General features: G+C 35.1%; 1 protein-coding gene across 1 annotated transcript in view; it reads left to right on the top strand.

Annotated features, from left to right (window-relative positions):
• CNTNAP2 (contactin associated protein 2) overlaps window positions 1-26,829 on the top strand; it is a gene marked incomplete at both ends in the record, with an annotated part of 1,134,939 nt that overhangs the window by 508,695 nt on the left and 599,415 nt on the right. The window contains 3 exons of the mRNA XM_082753539.1: window positions 17,803-18,006; window positions 19,682-19,866; window positions 23,087-23,230. Of these exons, the coding sequence (XP_082609665.1) occupies window positions 17,803-18,006; window positions 19,682-19,866; window positions 23,087-23,230 (533 nt within the window). The remainder of the gene's footprint in view (window positions 1-17,802; window positions 18,007-19,681; window positions 19,867-23,086; window positions 23,231-26,829) is intronic.

Genomic DNA, 26,829 nt, shown 5'->3' with positions numbered 1-26,829 from the left:
TTTCTGCCATTACTAACTTAAGGCAATGAAAAATTAGTATTACAAGTATAAACTGAAAAGATAGATGTCATACTTTCATATGTCCTGTGAGCAAAGAAGACTACAAAATGGGCCTGTATATCATGCTCTGAAGATGGGTGGCACATCTGAAAGAAGCAAAAGTATTTATTTATTTATTTATTTATTGCTGAGGTTAACAAGAACCTGGAAAATCCAGACTTTAATATAAAATATAATTTATCTTACAGTATGAACCAACACCCTTTGTCAATGAGATGGTATATTTGTTGTCTTTCTGTAGAGGTCAATTTAAATACCAGTATTGTTAAATAGTTTATTTCACCTGTTTAGAAGCAGTGAAGAGCTGTTCCTCAAATGATGGAAAAAGGCTCCCAGTAATACCTGAACAAAGACTTGTTCATTATGCTAAAGGACATTTTGCAATAGACAAATAAAATCTACTGTTACAAACATAGATGGTTAACAGCATATGAGCATACATGCATGAAAGTACTGGTATAGTAGGCCAATTTAGGCTAACATTCAAAGCAATACTGATACTGCTACAGCTAAAGTAGCTTTGGTAGTGAAAAATAAAATTCTTAATTCTTTAAAAATCAATTTAAAATTTAATTATTAAATATAAGAAGTTAAACAATAGATTAATAGCTTTATGGACAATTAAATTAAATTTTATATAACTTAATTAGAAAATTTAAGAAGTGAAAAAAATTGTTTTCTTTGGAAAAAATATTAAGAATTTAAAGACAGGAGGTACTGGGAGTCTCAGGCCTTATAATTTAATAATTTTCGGTTTAGCTAAAGATTTTTTTTCCAAAGGTGAAAGGCGAAAGAAGAGGTATTCTATTGTTTTAGCATAAACTTCACAGAACAGCTCTTACAAACCCATATATTTCAGTAGTGTGGCATTTTCCTATTTTTTGAAGCAAATAAAGATTTGCTTTTTAACTATGTATTTTGAGCTCTTTGAAGCAGTATTACTCCTTTGTCCCAACAGTAGTTTGGTATATGTCAGGCTGAGCAGAATGAACTTTTGGTTCATTTTCCTGTGATCTCAGATTGAACAGTTTCCTTGCAACCTGGAGATTGATTTCAAACTGCTCTTTCTTTTTTTTTTTTTTTTAGGGGAAAAGAGGTAATAGTGCACAGTGGGAAAATGAGAAAGTCTTGAAACTGTGTAACACTGCTCATCAATTGGCAAAACACTGGTGTGTTATCGACAATGTTTTAGTCAAAAATTCAAAACATAGTACCATATGGGCTGCTGTGAAGAAAGTAACTTATTTATGAGATACCAAACTATCTCATATAATATATTATTACAGTCTATGAATTAATTTCAAATTTTGCATCACACAGCTTCTAAAACAGAAAAGATTCCAAATCTTCTCCCAACACTTTCAATTAGTAAAAAGAAAGGTATAGCTTTTAATTCAGATATCATTTTATATAAAATCCTCAACATGAAACAAATGGACTTGCATTTGTTGTTTGAAAAACTAAGCAGGATTTATATACTTTGAAGATATGATTTTATCATCATACCTTGATTTTATCATCATGAAAAGACTGTTAGTTTTTCCTTGTTATAGAACTTTATTCAAAATGCATATACATACATATATACATGTATATATAAATCTTTTTTCTTTAATTTTATCCATTTTCTTTAGTTATATTCCTGTCTTGCTCTCCTTCTCCCTTCCTTCCCCTATTTTTCTCTCCCACCATCTGTTAAACAAAGAGTTATCAGAAAATAAATCTGTTAAAGAAAAAGTCTCATCTTTGTTATAGCTATCAGACACTGAGCAGGATTTTGCCTGTTGATATTTGAGATAGAAATTCATAAATCTATACTTGTTCTGTAAATTAAATAGTTAAATGCACAGAAATTTCTCCCCAGAAAAAAACAAAACAAAACAAAACAAAACAACAAAAAAAACATTTTTAGTAATCAAATATGAGTCTGCAGCTTCACATTTTCTTTTTTTTTTTTTATATGAAAAGGAGGATTATCAGAAGGAAAATACATATGATTTATGAAAAATTAGTAATGCTCAATACTGACAAAAAGGGAAATTAGAGTTTTATATACTAAGACTAACCATTTTCTTTAGAATAAACATAGCTGTTTTCATAAGAAAAGGAACTATTCCACATCACTTTTTTTCTGCTTTTGTACAGTTAATTTCATTTTTCTTCAATAAACCTCAAATTCAAGACTCTAATCAGATGTGTGGCATATTATAGTCTATATCAAGACTGGATTTCTGGACTGCAGAGCTAAGTTTGTTTTTCCTAGAGAAGTGTGTCATTCCTAGAGAAGTAAGTGCCATTAGTTTTCCAACAGAGAAGGGAAGCTGTATGAGGCTGATGTGTAAATTGTTATATTTTAAAACACCTGAAAATGTTTAGACAATATGTTTCTTTCTCTTACCTATATATAGACCTATGCTGTATTACCAAAAGCCAATATAAATCGGAACAAAACATCTTTAAAAAAAAATAAACTTATCTTGAATAGAGATTTCTATTAAAGTTACTTTGAGTGGTAACATGCACCATTCTATGCATTTTCATTCCAGTTACACAGAGCTATTTTCCTAAAGAAAAAATGACAGACCTGAATAATGGCAGATTTCCTCAAATGTAAACGCAGACATAGAGAGACACTGAGATGACATCATTGCACATACAATCTTCATTGTTCATGAGTATAATTTATATCATTTGCTGGTATTGTTTATTTTCTTTCTTGACTTGGAAATGAAAGTTAAATAAAAGATGCAGCTTATATAATAACACCTCTGCAGATTACTCTTATGAGCAAGTAGGTTTTTGTTCTTGTAAAGGAAAACAGTATGGATTTTACTACTTAAAGTAGAGCAGATTTTTTACTGAGTTAAGGCTATTTTCTCACCTTATTTTTAATTATGGATAAGTACTGATTCAATTTCACTTGCTATGCAATTAAATATTTTCTGCAATTCTTGTCTATACAATACTGCCTTGTAAGTCTTACATTTTCAGTTAACAATTACTACTTTTTTGATGAATCCCCCTCCCCAAGATATTAATGGGTCATAAACCATAAGTAAAATTAAAAGTTTGGAAAAAATCTAATAAATTATCTCCTTTCAGTGATTGGTGATGTTTTTAAGACTAGAATATTGCAAGCAGGAAAAAAAAAAAAAAAAGGAGTATTAATGCATGGAATAGGATTAGTGAATTGTCTTAATTATGTATATGGAAGCCTAATATCCATCAGTGGTATCTGTCTAGTCATTAAAAAATAATTTTCTGGTAGAATTTAAGAAAGTCAGGATTCAGGAAACTGACATAAGATGTTTTCCTGCTGCTTCAGTGATGCTTCCAATAGTGAAAAATTGGTGGACAAAATGAACAATGTCACTGGCTATAGAAAGAGCTATTTCATGCACAAACCAAACAAACTACAGACCTGTTAGTTTAACCTCAGTACCTAGAACAGTTGTGGTGATTATCCTAGGGGGTACTGAAAGGCGGTTAAAGAGCAAAGCTTCTATCAGGCATAATCAACAAGGGTTCATCAAGGGAGAGTCCTGCCTTAGTCATTTGGTCTTCTATGATGAAGAGAAGGAAGTGGATATAACCTTTCTGGATTTTAGCAAGGCCTTGGATACCATCCCTCAGAGCATCCTTCTGGAGAAATTGTCCAACTGTGAGATAAACAGGTTCACACTATGCTAGGTGATGAACTGGCTCAACAGCAGATCTCAAAGGGATACATCTGGCTGGTGACTAGCAGTTGACTCAGTTCGAGGCACAGTTCAGGCCTTGGTTCTAGGGACAGTTCTGATCTACATTTTTATCAGTGATCTGGTTGCAGGAGTGGAATCCTTAGCAAGTCCTTAGCAAGTTTGCTGATGATAGGAGGCACTGGGTGGCACTGTTAACTCCTTGGAAGGATGAGAGTCCTTGCAGAGGGATCTAGATAAACTGGAGCACTGGGCAATTATCAGTGGCATGAAACTCAAAAGGGAAAATCCCGAGATTTGCACCTGCGGTGGAGTAATGCTGGGCACAGATACAGACTGGGAGACGTGGCTGTAGAGCAGCCCTGCAGAAAAGGATTTGGGTGTATTGGCTAACAGTATACTCGATGCAAGCCAACGGTGTGCTTTGGCACCCAAGAGGGCAAACCTCATTTTGGGGTGCATTAAGCCAGGTGGTCAAAAGAGGTGATTCTCCCTCTATCTTTAGTGCTGGTGCAGCCTCAGCTTGAGTATTGTGTGCAGTTTAGGGCTCCACAATATAAAAAGGATATTAGAGTACATGAAAGCATCCAGAGGAGGGCAGCACAGCATGTAAAAGGGCTGGAAGGCATGTCCTGTGAGGAGGCTGAGGACACTTGGGTTGCTTAGTCCAGAGAAAAGAAGGCTGAGAGGAACTTCATTGTTCTGTACACCTTGCAGAGGAGGGGAAGTGGAGAGGGAGGTGCTTGTCTCTTCCCTCTGGTAACCAATGACAGGAAGAGCGGAAAGGCACAAGGCTGTGCAGGGGAAGTTCAGACTAGACATTAGGAAAACCTTCTTTACCATGAAGGTGGTCAAACACTGAAACAGGCTTCCTAGAGAGGTGGCTGATGCACCATGCCTGTCAGTGTACATTTGGACAATGCCCTCTTTAATATGCTCTACCATTTTGGTTAGCTCTGAAGTGATCAGGAAGATGGATTTGCTGATCTTTGTAGGTCCCTGCCAAGTGAGCTATTCAGTTCTATTCTAACATGAATTGGCAGGTTTGTACCCTCCATGTGCTTTTCATTTACCAAAGACTCATACATTAAAGTACCCAGACAATACACTCTGAAATGCAATTTATTGATGCTTGATTGATGCTGTGTGGATGATGCCACACAGACCAAAAGAGTTCACAAAAACTTATGCATCCGTACTTGCAGCTTTAGTTTGGATCTTGTCTCACTGCTAGGAAAAGATATAATGGGCAAGAATAACATTATTACGAATTTTCCCATTTAGATAAAGTCTCCCATGCTGTATGTCCATCTGACAATCATTTCTTAAACCCCAAAGGAAATAATTTTCCTTTACAAACCAAATCTAGTACATGTGTTTTAGTTCTGTATGGCTGTTGCATTGCATACATATTAATTCAGGTTATATTTCAGTGCAGTAAACCAAGAGAAACTTGTCTGTTATATGCATTACTTATTTGATTTATTCTAAGCAATGGTGACTGGATAAAAGGTAAAAATAAATAAATAAATAAAAATGTTCTAACACTGTATGCATCCCACACAAATCTCTATGAACAATTTCTCTGACAGCCTTGTTCCAACACAAAGGAACAGCAATTTCTAAGAAGGAAGCATGGCAATTCTTTGCAAGAGAAGTTAGTTTTCCACACGCCTGGATTTTAAAAAGCCTCTTCCTCTTTTATTCATGTGTGGCATTCATTGCTTTGTTTGAATAGCAGCATCTTTTGAATGTGAAGTTGTTTATACACATGTATATGCATTTCTTACCTACTTGGACAATCTTGAATGTTATTGTCCCTTTGCTTATTAAAGGTAATAGTTTATACCGTAAGTAGTGGTTGTGAAATTTCACCCATTGTGTCAAGACAAATATTTGGTAAAGTGAAAGTAGCTATCTCACAGAGATGGTTGAATTAGTTTTAGGAAGCAAATAAAGTCTTTAGTGGGTTTTGGGAAATAACAACTGAAACAGGAACTTCAGTATTTTCATTATCTGAAAAAAATCTTGCATAATTTGAAGACAGAAAGAAAGTATTCTATCAAATCATTTGCAAATTTATGGCTGCTTTCAATAATGCTAATTCAGGCAAAATGCTCTGATCTAAAAGAAAAACTATAAATATATTCTTATGAAGCCTCCAGGTTCATTAATAAATAAATAAATAAATAAAATAAAAATCTAATGGATCTTGGAGACCTTATTTTCTTGGACGTATATTCATACTATACTTTGAGATTACCTTCCCTAAATTAATCTGACTCCATTACTGAGCAAGAGATTTAACTTGTATTTCCCCAACCTTTAAGTGTGTCTTTTAACGTCAGTCAAGACATTTTCTGTCTTGAACTGTGCTGAATCTTAATCAAGTTTACTCACATGGAGCTGAGCAGCAGTAGAGGTTTTACCATAAACCCAGGCTGGCATTCAGAGTCCAGCGGTGACTCAGTGGCCTTGAGAGATCAGTTCAGAGCCCTGGTGGAGGTGCTGAGCATGGGGAGCCTGGCTGCGCCCACAGTCCTGGTGATAGACCCCACTGCCCCCATTCCCAGTGGCCTGTCCCTGTCGAGAGGCAGCACAAAGCTCCCCAACACCTCTACTGGCAGGGCATCCAGGCTGTTAGAGGGCCGTCCCCAGTGCTCCCTCCCTGGTTCCTTCTCCAGGCCAAGAGAGCTGAACATGATCTCTCAACAATTTTTATTATTTTTTTTCCTCCAAGCTAGAGGAGTTGACGCCATGTGGTCAGAGAGCTGTGTGTGTGCTGCTTTGATACACCAAGGGTGCTTTCTTTAGTCCTTGGGCTGAGGCTGCTGAGGACACTGCTTAACTTAAAGATCTGGGAATGCAAGGAAGACTGCTGTCTTCTAAACTAATTCTTTGTATGTAAAACTGTCTGCCTGTTTGGTCTTCAGATCATACAGGACTGTTTCCTGCTCCTTACAAGGCAGGAGCCATTGTAACTTTTTATTGTAGCACTGTAACTTTTGAGACAGGCAATCAAAAAATGTTTGAGGAAACAAAGCAATAGGTTTGGATTCTACTGTCTGTACTTCAGAGATTAAAAACTTGAATGAAATTTACCATAATAGGCCAGATGAAATAAAATGGCAGTGGATGAAGAATTGTAATTGCAAAAGCAATATACATGTATTTCAATCTCTGTGACTGTAAGCATTGTACTTGCTGCATGTTAATCCTTCTTAATAATGCAATGTGAGGGAGTTCCTTATACTTTTACTGAAAAGAAACTCTCATCTATCTGGCTTCCTTCAGCTTTTAGAGATGGAAAGCAAACCAGAGCTGAGGAGACTGGACTGATGGTGCTGACTGTGCAAAGAAGCTTGAAATGCATGGTATAGGGGAGGAAAAGCCAGTCAGTGCAGTTGAGACACTATAAGCACCCTCACAGTAAAGAAAGGATTTTTAGTACTGTTCTGTCAAGTATGGAATGTGAAGGTCTTAAACTGTGCAACAGCAGCAAATCTTAAATTGTGAACCACGTTAGAACTTATGGATAGGTCACGTCAGGGAGGCAGGGGACACAATATATCACTGACCTTTGAAAGTGCAGCCTGATAAACACAAGGAAAATCATTTGCTGGTAAAAACAAATGTCCTGTTTTCTTGTCTCAGGTTAGGAGAAAAAGTGAAAGCCCACTTAAATTCAGTTCTTCTAGTAGAATGTGATGTGCAAATAGGTTGGAGTAAAGCATACCTCACTTCAGCCTGGCTTTGAGCAAGTGGATTAGACTAGATGATTTCCAGAGATCCTTTCCAACCTTAATGATTCTGTGAGTACATGCTTTTACCTCCTATACTACCTGCTATGGAGAGCACCTCCAAAACAATGTAGTTTTTCCTCCCAGGGAAATAATTACCTCACTCTAAATAAATGCTTGTTGTAATCAACATTGAGTATTTCATCTTACTGCATATTGACTCATTTGGGGATTTTCCTTCTGTGGGTTATAAACAGAGTAGAAAGTCATACCAATGTAGTAGGAGATTCTTACATTTTTTACTGAGTGTTATTTAAATAAAGCCATTGTTCACTTAAAATTGACAACTATATGCTCTATTAAAATAGCACACCGTGTTAGAGTAAATGATTATACTCTCACTGAGGCAGAGAAAAACTAAAACAAATCATCTGAAAAAGTCCAGACTCAATGAGCTCATAAGCATCTTAAATGTGTTGTTTGTTTGTTTATTTGTTTGCTTAAATATATGGACTGGAATACATACAAAGGAATGGGAAAAATACTTAATTAAGTTGCCATCAAGTTCACCACTTGATTGATGCAAGAAAGAATTTGAGGCTTAAAATTTATGACTTGCAAGTTAGAGGCTGATACCGTTTCTTATACACGCACACAAATTAAGATGACATTGAGTAAAAGCATAGTAGAGAAATGCATGATCTCAGATATGCTGGATGTTAGGCAAGGGGAGGAGAAAACAGTTGAATTACTAACCTTAATTTTTTTGCCTAACAAGTTCCAGTGGTTTTCTTTTATGATGCCGTGCTGTGAGACACGGTATTTGTATCTGGATAATTTGGAAACATGATGAAACTGAAGATTATACGTGCATTAAAGGTGGTCTTTACTGATACTCATTGGTGTGTTTTAGACAATAGTGAGGGTACTCACCAGAATAAATGTGTCTCCAAGCCAGAACTCAGACTCAGTCTTGCTCTCCTTGCTTTTTAGGGTCAAATAATGACAGCAAGATTTTTACGTTGAGATTTAGTTAAGTATAGCAGCTTTAAACTGTCTCTGCTGCACATTCCTTAATCAGTGTGTATGCAACTCCTTTTGAATGTTCAATTTAAATGAGCTCCATGGTAGGAAGAAATAAACTGCATGCATTTAAGAATGATTATGTGAATAAAGGATATAGAATGTGAATTAGAAAAAAGAATTTAGTCTTGAATAATGAGCACTCTTAGATCATCAAGACATTAAAGTACATGTATGGAAAGGTAAAGTACGTGTAAAGTACACATATAACATCGGATAATTAAATTAGGTAGCATTGGCTCAAAAAGATAAATTCCAAATCAGTATTTGTAGGTCACCTGTGCATCTTTCTGTTTTAAACAAGGGATCCATCTAGTCATGACTATACTTAATGTTTTAATAGACTGTCTTTTCCACTTCATAGCCCATTTATTCACTGAGTAAATAGAATGTTTGATGACATGGTACAAATCCTTTGTTCACTGCTTGCTGTTGTTTTGTTTGGTTGTTTGTTTTTCATTAAGTAATGAGTGAGTTCAGCAGTTTAATATGGATTGAGATCTGTTCTGGCCATTTATTGTGCGAGAGTCAGTGTTGTCCTTTTTTTATTGACCTGAAGCTCTTGTGATTTACTTTTTTAATAAACAGTAAAAACATTAGTAGGGTCTAGCTATTTTCAAGTAAATTAAGTTCTTTACTGTACCTGCTATCAGAGTGTAATTATACATTTTAATGTTCCCATTGAGAACCAACATCAGATGACCAGTTTCACAATTAAGGACAGAATGAAATATATTTACAGTTGCAAGGAAGGCAAAATTGTAAATCAACATGATAAAATACCAAAATGTTGGATTTCTTTATAATATACATATAGTTTTACCAAATTAATTTGACAGCACCATAGTTAGAGAATAATAAAACATAAATAATATTTTGCAGCTTCTAGTGCATAGTTGCAAGATCCTTAAAATTTAACTTTTACAATCATATATGATCCTTGTAATGATGTAGATAATAAAAACTTTTTAAAGTGTAAAAACTCACATAACAAACTGCTTCTGTTTTGTCCATTCAATAAATGCTATTGTACTATGAACTGGAAAATTATTAACTGAAACGTGATTGCTACAGCCAGAAAAACTGAAGGAGGTTTTAGCAAAATTAAATGATTTTATGAACTAATATGAACTGTCACTTATGAATACGGATGATGTTCATGCTAGTGTAACTTCAAGGAAATGAAGACTGTGTGTTTTAACTTGCATCTACTTGTAGCTCAAAGTTAGTTGAAAATATCCAGGGTTTCAGTTTTAGGATTTAACAGGCCTTCAGCACAGCCTTTGATTTTTTTTTTCTGTAATTTAACCATTTGGATAAAGTTATTTTAAAGAGAAGAAAGCATGCACCAACAATATTTCACATTACATTTTCAGAACAAAATACTTCTGTTATTTATTTATTTATTTATTTATTTTTATTAATTGTCAATACAACATACAGGTAACTTTAGAGATTTTCTGGTTGGAAAAAAAAAAAAAAAAAAAGAAAAGAAAAGAAAAACTAGTTGTTCAGTAAATTAAATAACTGGAATTTGGATAAGAAACACGTTGCCATAGATGTTTCCTAACTCCCTTAGTTACAGACTGCCACTCATACCATGCACCATAATTGACTTTCTGGAGTCAGAGTAGATTATGAAAACAATAGTTTTTGTCTGGCTGACAATCATATTGAATTGCAGTTTTACCTCAGTTTTCTCTGGCACTGCTAGTAGTACTAGCAGTTACATAACTAGTCAAACATAACTATAACACTATATAACTAGTGTTATAGGAGCACAGAGCAATTCCGCATGGTCTAATTTGTATATTGCTGTGGTTAGGGTGCAAAAGCTAGGTATAGATTAAAGCCGAATTGCAAAGTATAATATAATCATGTTTATTGCCTCATTTATCAAACATAATATAAGCATAACGCTTTCCCATTTGGTTTTTAAATAAAATTATCTTTGAAAAGCTGAAGAATTAATGAAATAAAATTTATTTGAGAGTCTTGTGTTGTGTTAGATCTGGATAAAAAAGATCATCAGCCATAGTGTTAAGTGCATGAAAAATCATCCTACTTACACAGACCCTTAAGACAGTAACTTCATGGCATATTTGGAAGCTTACTCTGAGTTTAGAAGTCTTGCTTTCCTTCAAATATCTTAGTTCTTTCTTCTGTGTATTTTGTAAATAATGCCTTGACAGACCTCCAAATTTTCCCAGAAGAAGCTGCTTTTATCTTACACGATACAATGCAGAAGTTAGGTGTAATACAGCAGAGCACTGCACTGTTATGTACACTCATCACAAAATGATTGTCTTAAGTAACTGTTAGATTGTATAGCAATGCAGCTGAATAACTACACAAATTAGAAGAAGAATCTATCCTACTGTAGTGGGTTTACGTGGCAAGGTTCTGGTAGCAGGGGGCCATAGGGGTGGTTTCTCTGAGAAGGGTCTAGAAGCTATCACACATTTGGTAAGGGCCCCACTGCTGACCAGAGCTGAGCTATATGTGATGTTGTTTGCGCCTCTGTGAGACCATATTAAAGACAGGGGAAAAAAAATGCTGCACCACGCACAACAGCTGAGGGAATGAGAGGAGTGAGGAACAGCCTTGCAAGCGGTCAGTGAAGAAGGAGGGGGAGAGGTGCTCCAGCTACCGGAGCAGAAGTGCCCTGCGGCCTGTGGTGAGGACCATGGTGAAGCAGGCTGTCCCCCTGCAGCCCATGGAGTACCACGGTGGAGCAGGGTTCCACACTGCAGCCCGTGGAGGAGACCACGGTGGAGCAGGTGAACCTGCACTGATGGAGGCTGCCACCTGTGGAAGACCCCTGCTAGAGGAAATTCCGGGCTGGGCCTGTAGCCCATGGAGAGGAGACTACACAGGAGCAGGTGACCTGGCAGGAGCTGCTGGCCATGGGGGAGCCTGGTTGGAGCAGTTTTCTCCTGAGGGATGCACCCCGTGATATGGCCCCATATCTGGAGCAGTTCTTGTCTGTGGGCAGCCCATGCCGGATCCGTTCATCAAGGACTGCATCCCGTGGGAGAGACCCCACAGCACAAGGGATGAGAGTGACTGAGAAGGAGGGGCGGAGAAGAAGCGCTACAGACTGAACATGACCCCCATTCCCCTGTTCCCCTGCGCCGCTCGGGGGGAGGAGGTGGAAGAGGGTGGATGGGGGGGGGAGGTGCTTTTGGTTTCTTTCCTTTTTTTCTCACTTCTCTAGCTTGTTAGTAATAAGCAGTAAATCTTACTACCTCCCTATGCTGAGTCTGTTTTGCCCGTCACAATAATTACTGTGCGATCTCCTTGTCCTTATCTCAACCCTCGAGCCCTTTTCATTGTATTTTCTCCCTGTTCCTCTTTGAGGAGGGGGAGTGAGAGAGCAGCTGTGGTGGAGCTCAGCCATCCACCTGAGTAAAACCACCACACCTACAGAAAAGAAAAGGGTGAGGGGTTTTTAGCCATGGTCAATAGATTACATTTCTTTATATATTGTTTCCGTTTTTATTTTTCTTCCACTGCTTTTTAATTCTGTTTTTTGCATTTTCTTCATATTATCCAAGACAAATAATCACTCATTTAAGGACAGATTTTCATGAGATCTAATGAAGTGCAGGTGTTATTAGTATACCAGAATAATAACAACAGTGAAATAAGGAAAAAAGTAGGAAATAATAAAAGGAAATACATGCCTGTGCTTCAACATTCAGAAAGACCTAGAAAAGTGCAGAGAGCTGCTGGCCTATCTTCAGCAGATATTGCACTCAGAACTTGGCACAATATTCTCACCACCTTAGGGAACAGTTCTTCACAGATTTATTTTGAAAGTTCCTGGCAGGTATTTTTCATTTTATAACATAATATATATTTTATAAGATAAAATGTAAGAATAAAATTTGTGCATTCTACCTATGAATTGAGTTTAAAATAGACCTTGACAAGTATTCTTTGGTACTTTGCCATGTCAATTACATGCATACATTTTATCTACTATAAAGAAAAAATCATAAATAATAAACTAAAAAAAATAATCAAAACCTCATAGTAAATGTGTTTTGTTTTTTTTTTTTTTTTCTTTTTCAAGCACTTAGGGTTGAATTATTTGACAAATACAACAGGATTAAGATTCAGTACACTGGAAGCTAATCAGGCAACAGAAACTTTAAAATTGATTTTTCTTCGCCTTATGCTTCTAGAATATGAAGAAGTATGTGCTATTGTATATACAAAATACATCTGTATCTGTATTAGGTTTAGCGGTTTGCCCCCCTTATGGCAGATGTATTGCCTTTTGAAAAACTTAGTAAAGGCATTGTCAGTTTTACTGCAGCAGATTTCAAAACAGTGAGTTGCCCATGTCCTTACAGCCAGACTGTAGTGCCTGAAGGCAATGTTCAAACACATTACCTTTGGCTCTCAACTCCATTGAGAGAGAGCATAGAAAGGAGACTCTTTTGACTGATGTGCTGGGACAGAGCTTCTTCATTTTTACTGGTGCAATGAGATGTAGTAATGTATTTCTAACAAGAGATCAGCTAACTTAGTAGTACTGAGATTCAAACTGCAAAAACTCCAGTGGCAAATTTAACATGCTGTCATGTTGACAGTACTTGGGACTCCTGAAAAAAATAGATTAGGATCTTCTGAAGTAATTTCTCTATAGGCTCCTTGTCATGGGTTGCAACAAAGAGTTTTTTTTCTTATGATTTTGAGCCTTATCCCTTGCTTTAGAATGGGAAAGCCTCAATTTTTGCTGTTAAAATATGGACAGAATGTATTTTTTATATGCTTTTATTTGTCACAATGATATTTTAGTACCCATGATTAAGAGTGACAACAATTGAAACCATGTGTGGGGAATATTGTGGCCCAGCCAGAGGTGCTTTGATGAATCTCTGATGTTTTCAAAGGATAGATGCCTGGTCAATATTTTTTATTAGTACAGTATTAGTATATGTGTTAGCGCACACAGCAGGCATAAGTCTCACATCATACAGTAAAAAAAGCAAAGATCTTTTCCCTAAAAATATTTAATGTAAAAAGAAAATTAAAGCAGATGAAATAGCGATAATGGAGAAGAGAGAATGGAGATGAAAAAAGTGAAAAAAAATTCACCTATGCTGGGAATCAGTAGTACAGAACCTTTGTGTTTTCAATCCCAGAGATTATTTTGCAGGTACTGTGTAGAGTAGATCATTTAGAGATCATCAGCAATTTTTAAATATGAGTACATGTTAAATTTCCCATGAATATTGTTGAGTTTATTTTCTGCGTGGTAAGAATCTCTCTGGAAAGTACTGTTCTGATCAATGCCATTTTACTGATACCCCCTGATAGCAGGGATTTTTTAGTAATTCCAGGCAGTAGCTTTATCAAGCTAAGTGGCTGTGCTGAAATCACTGTTGAGTCTTTAAGAATGAGCACTTCTGTGTTTTTGAGATGCTGACATTGAGGATACAGTTATATTTTTCTCACCAGAAACAGAGGAAATAGAGAACTACTGGAGCCTGAGTCTGATTAGAAGTAATTTTTAATTAATTAATTAATTAATTAATTATTTTTGGAACTCTAATCTCTTTTTACAGATTTGGTTCCCTTACCAAAACTTACCAAATTCTGCAAGTCTCCAAAAGAACAGGGCAAAAGTGGCTACACAGGGCTACCAGTGTCTGCCGCACAAGTAGTACAACCCATGACTGTTGATTTCTCCTTTGAAATTTGTGAATGGGGTCCTAACAATGTTTTAAAGGTTTTCTGACTTGATTATTCTTTAGATGAAAACTGAATGTGGTGATGTCATTAACTAAAGAAACTGTGTTAATTGTGCCATCTCAGAAATATACTGGAATAAGGCCTAACACATCTTCTTGGACAGCTAAAAGTAGTGTTGTATTTTTAAGATGTCAACAGCATCGTCCAGGCTGTCTGGAAATCCAAGAGTGGAGAAGTCAGATTACAAGTAATCAGGCTTGTATTTCCTATTTAATTTTTTATATGTTTTTTAATAATGTCAATTTTTTTCCCCTCTAACCATATTTTTGTTTCCCTTTCTCCCTCTCCCTCTTTCCTCAACTCATGCTTTCTCTTGTGATATATATATATATATATATATATGTATAGTCCATTGCAACAGTAGCCTCTGAGAACAATCAGACCTCCCTGAATTTATGTGAATATACAGTATGCAATGGCTTAGGTCTCTTTCCTATGAATGCAGGCTAGTTCAGTGGCTAAGGATGAGAAAAATTATATATTTACACTGCAATTATATGAATTATATGGTTTACTGTCTTAAGTACCATTTCTCATCACGGTAATTACCATGATATTAAGTAGCTGAGTGTCATCATAGAAGGAACACAAGTCATTACCACAGTTCTACATATGATAACTCTTAAACATAATTGCTATGTAATCTTTAGGTGATTGAATTATCATGCAGGCCTGTGTGCATACTGCCAGCATAGCTATGCATAAAAGAAAGCTGCTTAATCAAAGATTACTGCTTCTTCTTTTTTTTTTATAATTGAATGATTTTCTAAACATAATAATTCAGGGCCAGGTTTTGAAAAAAAATATGTTACTTTTACTCAACTTTGTAACTGTGGGTTATGAGTTTGCTTCAATGAATAATGAGAAAAACATGTCTGCATGTTGGCAAGAGTGATCTACGTACAAAAGCGATACTTGCCTTTTCAGGGCTAACATGTTGGGAATCCATAAACCCACTGAAGTCAATGTCCTGATTAGATCTTGGTTGCATGCTTGATAGTTATGGTAATTTTTGCAGATGTTAGAAAGAGGAACCAGCTGGCCTTAGGGGTAAGGTGATATACCCCATATAGGAGATTCTATAAACAGCAACAAGTAAATCTGACAAATATTAAAGGAAAAGGATCTATGATTTTGTATATGGAACTATATTTTTTATGATGTGTATTTGTTATGACAGTAGCTTAATCTATAATATCCATCAATTTCTTTAATTTGTATCATTTCTTCATGGCAGTTGTATGCCAGTTTGGAAGAGTATAATCTATGTAGAAGATTTGCTTTACATAGAAACATGAATTTGGTAATTACAGTGTGATTAAAAATATAAATTTCATGTAGACTTTTTTTTTTCTGTAAAAAGTTTTCATGCTTTTCTAAAATTTCTTAATACCCACAAAAATCTCAAGAAATGTTTATTGGATTTTTCTTCAAGCAAAAATAACAGGGTTTATATAATCTCTTTTACAGTATTTTTCTAACAAATTTATTTGTTTCTACAAAATAAACTCCAGAAGTATTTATTTTCTTGAGTAATGACAGTATACAAGATAACCCCACCTCTGAACTCACATACTGTTGCTTCTGAATACACACTCAGAATAGGAAATGGAGTGCCTTCATTTCTGAGAGCAGCACCTTCATCTATGCCTGACTAAATGTGTTCTTCTTACATGCTGATAATTTTTTAATGTATTTCTTGCACTAAAATCATAGTGTGCCATTCTGATATTTAATTTTCAGTTGATTCACTGTCCTGGAATTTGTCATTCATTGGTATTAGATCAGACTCAAAGTTTTAATTGAACTTGGAGCTTAATGAGTATTTTTTTATCAGAGTGTATATGGCAAGGTGTGTTTTATAAAGAAAATGTGTGTTTCTAATATACATTTCTGATATGCTTCAGATATATATGATATACTAATACCTATGGGATGTTGCAGTTAGTTTGGAATGCTTGTGTTATATTTACTGAAGAAAATTTCTTCCCCATTCAGTTGACATAATGTGGGTCAGAGTTTATTGTTTCATCAGACATCTTTGTATGTTTAAGGGAAATTTGGGCTAGGTTCACGTTAGATGGTTGTAAACTGTTCAGTATAAATTAGGTGGACCAATAGACACCATGCTTCCCCTATATCAAACTTAAGAACTATAAACAGAATTTTTACAAGGTAACTCAGATCTTCAGTTCTTCCATTTTCATAGTCCCCAGAGGGTCAATAGTTCATATCAGCTGAGGACTATGACCATATTACGTGTTACGATTATGCGTATAGATTTATTAAGATCTACAAAGGTCAAATGACAATATCAACCAGAAACAGGTATTACATACTTCATTGTAATGCACAGGAACATTGTTTCAGAAAAACGAATGTTCTGTAAGTAGTATTGAACTATTTATTATATTAGTGATTTGTGGGAAAAATCCCGAAGGATAAAAACATAATGTGTTGGTCTTTATATTTGAAAACTTGCTATGCTTAATGATGTGAGGATGTATGAATAGGCATTTAATCAATATGACTGCAAGCCTCAGTCTCAATTGAGTGTGTTTTAGTTAATGAATACAAGATGGGATGTGAATTTCGTGACAGAACAATGAGAAATAAATCATTTATGAAATATTGGTTATGTTTCTACATACTTTTCAGTACCAAATAAATGCTAAACATCATGAAGCTTGATTGAATGCTTTTCTTTGAGAATCAAAGAGCTCTTATATCACTGTGAAAAGTGTTTCTAGAAATTACAGAATGTGAAAAAGCAATCTATACAGTTGCTATACATAAGAAGTCCTTTTGTAGTAACTGATGACTCAACACTAGTAAAATTGACTCAGCAGATCATTTTGTTAGTCGCTACATTCTCAGATGGTTAGGAGTAGATGTAACTACTTCTTAAGACACTTCTCTGAATCACAATGTAAAATAATATTTCAGAAATTACTTGGAAATTACTGAATTAGACAAAGTTTATGTCTATGGTTTAAATAAAGATTGAGGTATCTCTTAAAACTCCTAAGCAATTTCTTTAGATTCATATCTTACTGCTCACAGTCCTCTCAGATACATATATTGGATGTTTAAGAGGTATAACATGAATTAGTAATAACAACCCAGTGATTTGTCTCTCATTTTCAACTATAATTGGGTAAATGTGTAGGCAAGCAACTATATTAAGAGAAGCTAAGATAAGTTCAGTAAAGTGGTAGTGTTTTCCCACAAACTCTGCTTTATAACATCCAATGAATTAAATTTATGCTCTTCCTGGTTCCTACTTTCGATAGTATTAAGTTATGGTCAAGAGGAAATGCATTTGCAAAGCATCCTGTACTTGCACAGCTTTTTATTCTGTTCAAGTACAGTCCACATACGGCATGGCTCTTTTTCCAGTTGCTAAAGGAATGTATAATTACTAATCAACAATGTTATTTGTTTTTGTCTTTTAGGGGCTGATGTTATCAATTTTGATGGCCATGTAGTGTTACCATACAGATTCAGGAACAAGAAAATGAAAACACTGAAGGATGTCATCTCTCTGAAATTTAAAACCTCTGAAAGTGAAGGTGTAATCTTCCATGGAGAAGGACAGCAAGGAGACTATATCACCTTGGAACTCAAGAAAGCCAAACTTGTTCTAAATTTAAATTTAGGTATATTTTGATTGTCTAGTTTTCTGCACTTTTTAATTCTCCAAAGAATTTACCTCCTTTTTTTCCTCAGTAATATGGCAGGCCACATCATTTAATAAGAACATTTGTTGAAAACTTTCTTCATTCCTTTTATTTATTTATTTTTATTTTTCCTGTTCTATGCCTCCCCATTTACTTTGTGTGAGATAACATGAAAATAAACTCATTAAAAAAAATCAACAATATATTGTTATTAGAAATTTGTCACAAAGAAAAGAGTATTGACGGAATTATATTTGACCTCTGCTATAGTTCTGTCTTCTTCACAGAATCACAAAATAGTTAGGGTTGGAAGGAACTTCTGGAGGTCATCTTGTCCAACCCCCCTGCTCAAGCAGGGTCACCTAGAACCAGGAACATGTCCAGTAATCTTTTGAACGTCTCCAAGAATGGAGACTGTCATGGTCTCATTTGTACGTAATCAAGTTTCAGTATGAGAGAAGGGTGCTGCCTTTAATTATAGAGGAATAAGGATCAGCAATCTTAACCAAAAAAAAAAAAAAAAAAAAAGCCTAGGAAGCTATGTGAGATTGAGGCTCCGTGACCATTCCTAGAAAGAAGTATATCTTGAAGGTAGGCAAAGAGAAGTGTTTTTTGTTGTTGTTGTTGTCATTTGTTTGTTTCTTAAGCTCTTAATATGAAGCAAAAAGGCAGTATGATCGTTTGTAGTGAAGTAATGTAGTAATGTAGTGAAGCCATGGCAGTTTGATTTGCCAGAATGTGTTATCAACATTCACAGCCTTAGTGTCTGAATTGCAGGCATGCACCAGAAATGCTTTAGGTTCTCATGTATTCAAAACATGGAAGAATGCACTGAGTTATTGGGCAATGCAGCAGTTTTTTAAACTTATTGCTGAATGTGTCATTTGCTGCTCCAGTTGAGATCTATAGCCTTTGCTGGCTTAGCTACGTCAGTCAGCATACAATGAGATGCGATCCCTGATGAACATACCTGCATTGGCAAAAGTCCCTGGAAAGAACAGCAGTAAGTTGCAAAACTGTGCTCTTGCTAGTATTTTATTTGACTTCCAGAAAACTAAAGTTGACACAGGAGGAAAGACTGAAATAAGCTATGTTAGCAAAAGACTTATTTATTTTTTCCCCCGTAGCCAGCTCAGTCTGCTTTGAGCCTGTTCCTATAACAGTAGCTGGTCTAGCTATATAGAGAGTCTACAAAGTATTGAACTTATTTGTTTGCAGTTATCAGACCAAAAAGACTTTCTGTTACCAGAGTTTATTATCACGCAGTGTCCTCAATGATCAGTACAGTTTCATTGAAGCTCAAGACCTGGAACAAAAGCTATTCTGGGAAGGGTGACAGCTTTTCACTTCTGCTGGACAGGGATCGAAACACCGAAAACCTTTAGTTGAAAACAATTTTGCAACTGAAAGTACATATTGCTTCTCTGGTTCACCTCCGAATAACTATGCATTACCAATTTGATACTTGCTGTATTTGATATACCTATCTGTATTTACGTAAACAACCCTCCACCGTTTGCTTCATAGTGGGCTGACTTGCTCCAGCCTCCTGTGTGTCCATTATGATTCAGGTAAAATATTGACAGAATAAAAGGAAAATGCTTGCTGAACTGGTGCGAGGTGAAAATTGCTGTTGTTTCTATTCTTATTTTAGGTAGCAATCAGCTTGGCTCTATTTATGGCCACACATCTGTGATGACAGGCAGTCTCTTAGATGATCACCACTGGCACTCCATCATCATAGAGCGCCATGGAAGAAACATCAATCTCACCCTGGACAGACACATTCAGCATTTCAGAACCAATGGAGAATTTGATTACCTGGACCTGGATTATGAGGTAGATGGTGATTTTTTTTCATTTTCATTTAAATAGACGTTATAAAGAGAAGTCCAATAAGAAGGGAAGAGAAAATTAATATAGTTAAAGTGGTGTTTTTTTTATAACTTTTTGTTTGTTTGTTTGTTTTAATGATCGTTATAATTAATTTTGCCTTATATTTCATGGAATTTTATTTTGAACAGTTTTCTCTTAGGTGTAAATTTAGTTTCCCTTCATTAGTCTAACAGATAACTTCTATTATAAAGCTCATCTCAGCCTATTGTTCTAAAATAGGAGGTCTATGTAATGCAGCCAGCAGCCAGCTAAGGGTACAGCTAAGCAGCTGCTGTAAGCACAAGATTGATTAAAAAAAAAAAAAAAAAAAAAAGTTTTTTACTTAATGACCTTGATCTTGCTTTTTTTTTAAGCACATAAGTACTTCCTTGTATTTTCACAAGTACACCATCAATAACTAATTTCCAGAAAGAAACAGTAAAGAGCTAGAAAACTTCCAAGAAAACTTTTGTTTAATGAGTCAGTTAATAAATACAAGTGTTGGTAATAAACTACACTATACTACACTTTCTCTTAGCTAAAAGGCTGAGAAGTGGTCTTAGAAACCAGGGGAGAGAAACTGGATCAAGGAAGAATTGCCTTTAGCAGAAGAGGATCAGGTCAGAGAATGCTCAAGCAAGGTGTACATACATAATTCACTAGACACCGATGAGGAGAGAAAGAGGAGATGAAGAGGAGAAGAAAAAAAGAGGAAGAGGAGGGGAAGATGAGGAGAGGGGAATGTCACATGTACCTACAGAATGGGAGACTTTTGTTATATAGACTTTGTAAAATAATTTTCTTGCACTGTTTCCTGTTTCTGATGAGAACTAATGTAGTTGCCTGAACCACATGTAACTATTTCCATCCACATAAATAAGTGCCTTCTTTATTAGCACTAATGATGACATAATACTCATTGAACAAATGAGTACTCAAAAAATACTCAATAAGCAAATTTACCTGTACCAGTGATACTAATGGGACATGGAAGATCTGAACTGAGCTACTGAAAATTCACAAAAATAGACTTTATTAAAGATTTTCAACTGAGTGAACTACAGAAAAAGGCTGAGTGCCTTAAGTCCTTGAGCATTTTGCAGATATATGTGTAACATATTTACATAATAAATGTATTGTGTACAATAAAGTTACTTATAAGTGAGGGGGAAATCCAGGAGATTAAACTTTCCCTTCTTTGACATTAGAAACTTCACTGGCAGTTCTCAAAGATAAATTTAAATCTCCATGTACATAGATAGATCTGCATATGTTTAATGGAAATTATTTGATTGTGTGGATATATATTCTGTAGTTTGTATAAATGCAACAGCCTTGAACTCTTCTCCTTTCTTTCCTCTCAAATTCATAGGCTACATTTAATTGTGTTGCACTTGTGATGTTAATCATCATAGATAAAACACAATGAATCAAAACAATTTTTCATAGAAAAGACAAAGCAATAACTCCAAATGTCTCCACCTTCATCCTTCCTTCAGTTAGCTTTTGTTGCTGGGCAAAATGTCAAATGTTATGGGATATCCTTTTTGTCAGTTTGTGTTAGTTGTCCTAGCTGTGTCACACCCCGGTTTCTTGTGCACCTCCAACCTGCTCACTGGCAGGGGAACATGAGAACCAGAAAAGGCCTTCATGCTTTGTAAGCATAGTTCAGCAATAGCTAAAATGTTGTTGTGTTACCAACACTGTTTTGGTCACCAATCCAAAACATAGCACCACATGAGCTATTATGAAGAAAATTAACTCTATCCAAGCTAAAACCAGTGCACCTTTCTATTTTCTCCTGTCCAAAAACATGACTATAACATGCAAAAGAATGTTTGACAACAATTACTATATTACAATCACATTCTTCAGTTTGTGTAAGGTGGTGTGTCTTTTCTAAAGTCAAATCAAATCAATTTATAACATCTGAGGATGTGTCTGTAAAAGGCTTTTATGTAGCTGGTATGGACTATTTATAAAGATCTTAGTTTTGAACTATATAGCTTTACTTCTTATATGCTAAGTCAATATCTCTTTGGGATAGAAAGTGGTATCTTACATGATTTTAAAATGGTAAGTGGGTCCCTTGATCTGCATTTTCCTGCCTTCAGTAATATCCAATGGCATTAACAATGAATGATATTTAAAAGCTTGGTTCTGCCAAATCTCAGCAGCAGACTGCAAGCAGAAATATTTGTGAGCTTTCCTGGGGTAGGAAATCTAGCTGCTATTATTATTTATACCATCATCTATTTGATATAAATACTTAACAAAGATTGCAGGGACTAATCTCACGGGTCCTTTATTCTTCACAACTGGGCTGCAAAGTATTAATGAAATTAAAAAGACCCTGGCAGGGTAGAGACCTGTATAGTCTCTATGGGGTGACAGGGAGAGAAGAACAATTCTAGTTCATAAATTATTTGTTTTTTATAGTGTTTCAGCACTAGAGATTCTGGATAACCTCGTGTTTTAAAGTAATGAAATTCAACATCAAGAGAAAAACAATTCTTGTTTGTTGTGCTAAGTCATGTGGTAACTCTTCATTGACTATAACTACATGATAAAAGTGTACTTTCAATAGTGGAAGGTGATCTTGTCTAACCAGAGATAGTAACTTTAACTAAGGGATTCTGTAAAATCCTTCTAGATAAAGTAAATATATAAGCATTAAAGGAAGCAAATGCATCATACTGAAACCCACAACTGCTGTGTTGTAGTCTGAGCTCTGAATCTAACACATTTATACTTAAATGATTCAAGTAAGGCTATCTACCTTGCTAATCTCATATCTACTCATTTCTGCTTGAGAAAAATAATGAAAAGGACAGTTATTCCAAGTACTTTGTTATTTGAGACAAGTATTATTCAGTAGCAGTCAGAAGAGCAGTCTGATATGAGTAACCATGATGTGGGTGTGCTCTTTATTTGAAGAAGTACAATAACAATTGAGATTTGCTACCATAAATATTTGCAATCACAAATTCATTATATATTTTTTTTCCTGCTTTTGCAGTGCCTGTTTGGAACTTCTTTTTCATAATTAGCAGTGTTGCTAGCTATTAGTCTCTGTGTTTGAGTGTTCAAAAAAAAGCAAATGCATCTGCAACAGATATGTTTAAAAAATCTAAGAAGTGTTTGCCCTCCAGTAACTACCTTCCATTTTTTGTTGCATTCAAAGATAACCTTTGGAGGCATGCCTTTTTCTGGGAAGCCAAGTTCTAACAGCAGGAAAAATTTCAAAGGCTGTATGGAGAGCATCAACTACAATGGCAATAATATCACTGACCTTGCCAAAAGGAAGAAATTGGAGCCTTCTAATGTGGTGAGAACATAATTTAATGGTCATCTAAACTTCTGCTTCTCATTCTAAGGAAGTTTTGTGTGTGTGTGTAGCAGATACCCTCGTGATGTAATATACAAAACAAAGTTTATCATGTGCCCAAAGATCTCATTGTAAATACTTCTGTGACTTTTTTTTTTTTTTAATAATTATTATTTTAAATATATTTTTTTAATTATTATTATCTCTGAGCATTTTACTTCTGGGAGTTAAATTTCAGCTTTTCAAAATTAACCTTCAGTATCAGATAACTAGTTTTTAAAAGAAAACAGATGGACCCAATTATAGTGATCCACTACTAGGGTAGACAAGATTTATTATTAAATCAATTCCAGGTTTCTCATGGCTTTAAATCCTGGTATTTTCCATCTGTGCAGAGCTAGTTGGATTGCTGGAGTGAAAAATCACTGGAAAGAGATGGTTCTAGATCCCTTTTCTGGGAGCTTTAAAAAGCCTCAAGGTACTCATCTTCAAAATCATTATTTAGCTTATTAACATTACAAAGTTTAATAATATTTTATTCTGGTGGTAGTTTTCCTTTTTTTTTTTTCTTGCTTAAGCGCTTATAGTTGCTTTAAAGCAACTTTAAAACGAGTTTAAACTTGTGGCTTTATAGACAGGCTGATCAAGAAAAGCTATACAAGATATACAAGAAATTTGTATATCTTTAAGGTTCTAAATGTTCCTCAAAATATTTGATGACTTACACAAGCAATGTGGGTAGGAAATGAATGTATTATTACCATGAACTTCAGATGGCCTGAGTAAGTTGTTCAAGGCTTTTTTCTGCACAAGATTACAACCTTCACAACCCCCTGCTAGCAATATGTATGGTTCCACTGTTGCTTTTTTTTTTTTTTTTAAGTATTGCATAGTAAAGATTTATACATGCAATAATGATAAAGTGCAAAGGGCTGATTACCATTTGATTATTCCTTGGATAGTAATATTGATGTTTCATGTAATTGTATGAACAATATGGCTAAATGAGCAAGGTTATAAGGAAGGATAATTCTGAGTATGTGATATAAATCCTGAGTCTGTACCAACTCAGTAATACAGCCTGATATTTAGAACCTCTTTTTATAAATGATTTTTTTTCAGTGTTGTCAAAGACAAAGAGAATGATATATATGTCAAAAAAAAGAAGACTACCCTTCTAGAATTTTTTCAGTTATTTTTTTTTTCAAAATCACCTGCTTGCAGTGCATATTAAACTTGTAATTTAAGCACATTTTTCAAAGATTGATAATTAATTCAGGAAAGAATTGTTATACAGGAGATTTTTTTTCCTTTTTTTTTTTTTTTCCCAGTCCAGTCTATTGTAAGTTAGTAGGACATTTTCTTAAAGCGTCTTCCTGAACAGAAGCGTTACTTAAGAGATTTCTGTAGCAGAAATACCTCTAGAGAGTGCAGCATAGATAGCAGTCCTAAAGTCTTAGTAAAACCATCTCTCTATTTTTATTTGGTTGTATTTTTAGTTTGTGTGGGTTTGTTTTTGTTTTTTTTTTTGGGGGGGTGGGATGGGGCACGACACAGGCTTTTTGCTTGGTTTCTGATTAAATTCTGTTACCCGTAACAAAATCCACATCTGTGGCTTTGTCAGTGTTAGTGCTTCATCAAGAGGCTGTGACATGCTAGTTTAATTTAATGACTCTCTTGATTTCCGATTCTAATATCTATAAAAATAGAAGTGACCTTTGCTTTCAGTAATATTACTTATATTGCTTAGACTCTTCAAAAGCAAAATCTATTTTACTCTAATTAAATCAACATGGATTTCTGTGTTTCTTACAGAAGACTTTGTTTCCTAGTTTTGAGCCTGATTTACCATAGAAAGTAGAGCTGGTTGAGACTACTGTAGTCAATAACCATGTTTCTGATAATGACTCTTAAGTAATCCAACCAGGATCAAAGCTTCATTGTAGGAGATACTGTACAGATGCATAATAGTTGGTACACCCTGCCCTAAACAGTTTATTATACAAAAAAAAAAAAAAAAACATACAAAACAAAATGTAATAAAATGGAACAGAGTTGAAGTAATCAACATGTTTATAAGAAGTATCACGGGGGTTGAAATAAAAGAAGAGAAAAGAAGACTATGAAAGAGGTGTGAGACAAAAAGAAAGATGTTCTTATAGGCAGATTTCAAAGGTCACACAGAAAAAGGAAATGGACAAGTTAATAGAATGAGGAGATCTAGACAATTTAAGGAGATAATCTTCATTTGTCTCTGAACAAAAATGAAGTTAATATCTAGAAATCTTTAGGTCTCACATACATAGGTGTTATGACTATGAGTGCACCACCAAGAGTGCACTCATAACATTTACTTAAATGATTTATTCATTTTAGCTTTTGAGATTAACAAAATAGGGAAAAAGGGGGGGGGGGAGGGCAGGAGTGTCACAGCCCTCTGTGATAGAAAAGGTAGCAACAACTCTTTGGGGAGAATGAGTAAGATGGATGGCCTTGAACAGTTGTTCTTACTAGTGGAACCTGATTTGTTTTCATATTAGATAAATGAGACAAATGATAAACACCTCCAAAAGGGAGAGAAGGAGAGCCAAGACAAATAATAAGTGTCTGCTTTTCTCCTGAATCAAGTTGCAAACACGAGTTGGCAGTGACTAAATAGAACAGTAGGTGTTAACTCTTGTTTACAGCTTGGTTCAGGTCTAAGACAAAAATAAAGACCATGCTTACACAGAAGTCTTCCAGTCCATCTTTTTTATGTTTATCTAAAAGAGTAAGTTTATTTATGGTTTGTTTTTTTGTGTACATTTACAAGCACTAAAGTGTAATATGCAGCACTTTCCCAAAGCCTGTAACAGAAAAATTCTGAGAAGAATCATATTTGCTGTCCTCTATCTTTACATACATTAGGCCTATATTCCACCCACTTCAGCAGCTGCTCCATCAGATATTACTGAGGGCAATCATGTGCAAATTTAACATAAGTTTTTTCTTTGCATTTGCCAAATGTTCTTAACATAATAAGGATGAGTAATAAGCTATTTTAAGAAAAATACTGAAACAACATGACAACTATTAGCTAGAATATTATTGCCTTTACTGTATGATCTAACTTAATTTAACAGGTACTGTAGTGTTACTAAACTCATTACCTCTCTTTTGCAAGATTCATCCATTATCTCTATTAATTGAGTGTTTTTGTTTTTGTTTTTAAGGCCAGGTAGTATTTCCACAGGGGATAAGATCTGAAAGCAAAAATCATTTATAAAAGGTAAACGTGAAGCTAACTTGAAAGACAGAGTTCATGATACAAAGGTCAAAGTGACCAAATCAAGATATTTTCGTAATTTCCCTTCCAATGTATTATAAGTAATTCTTTAATAAGATCAACAGTTTTAGTATAAAAGCATGTATTTGAGTATAAATGCACACTGTACATTTGACTTCCATATCACTGCCCAGAAAGGTATTCAACAAATTATCATAGAATCATAGAGTAGTTTTGGTTGCAAGGGACCTTGAAGATCATCTAGTTCCACTCTCCCTACCATGGGGAGACACACACCTTCCATTAGACAAGATTGCTTAAAGCCCCATCAAGC

Source organism: Aythya marila, assembly GCF_965140915.1.
Source record: "Aythya marila genome assembly, chromosome: 2".
Taxonomy (NCBI): domain Eukaryota; kingdom Metazoa; phylum Chordata; class Aves; order Anseriformes; family Anatidae; genus Aythya; species Aythya marila.
This window is presented reverse-complemented; position numbering and strand designations above follow the sequence as displayed.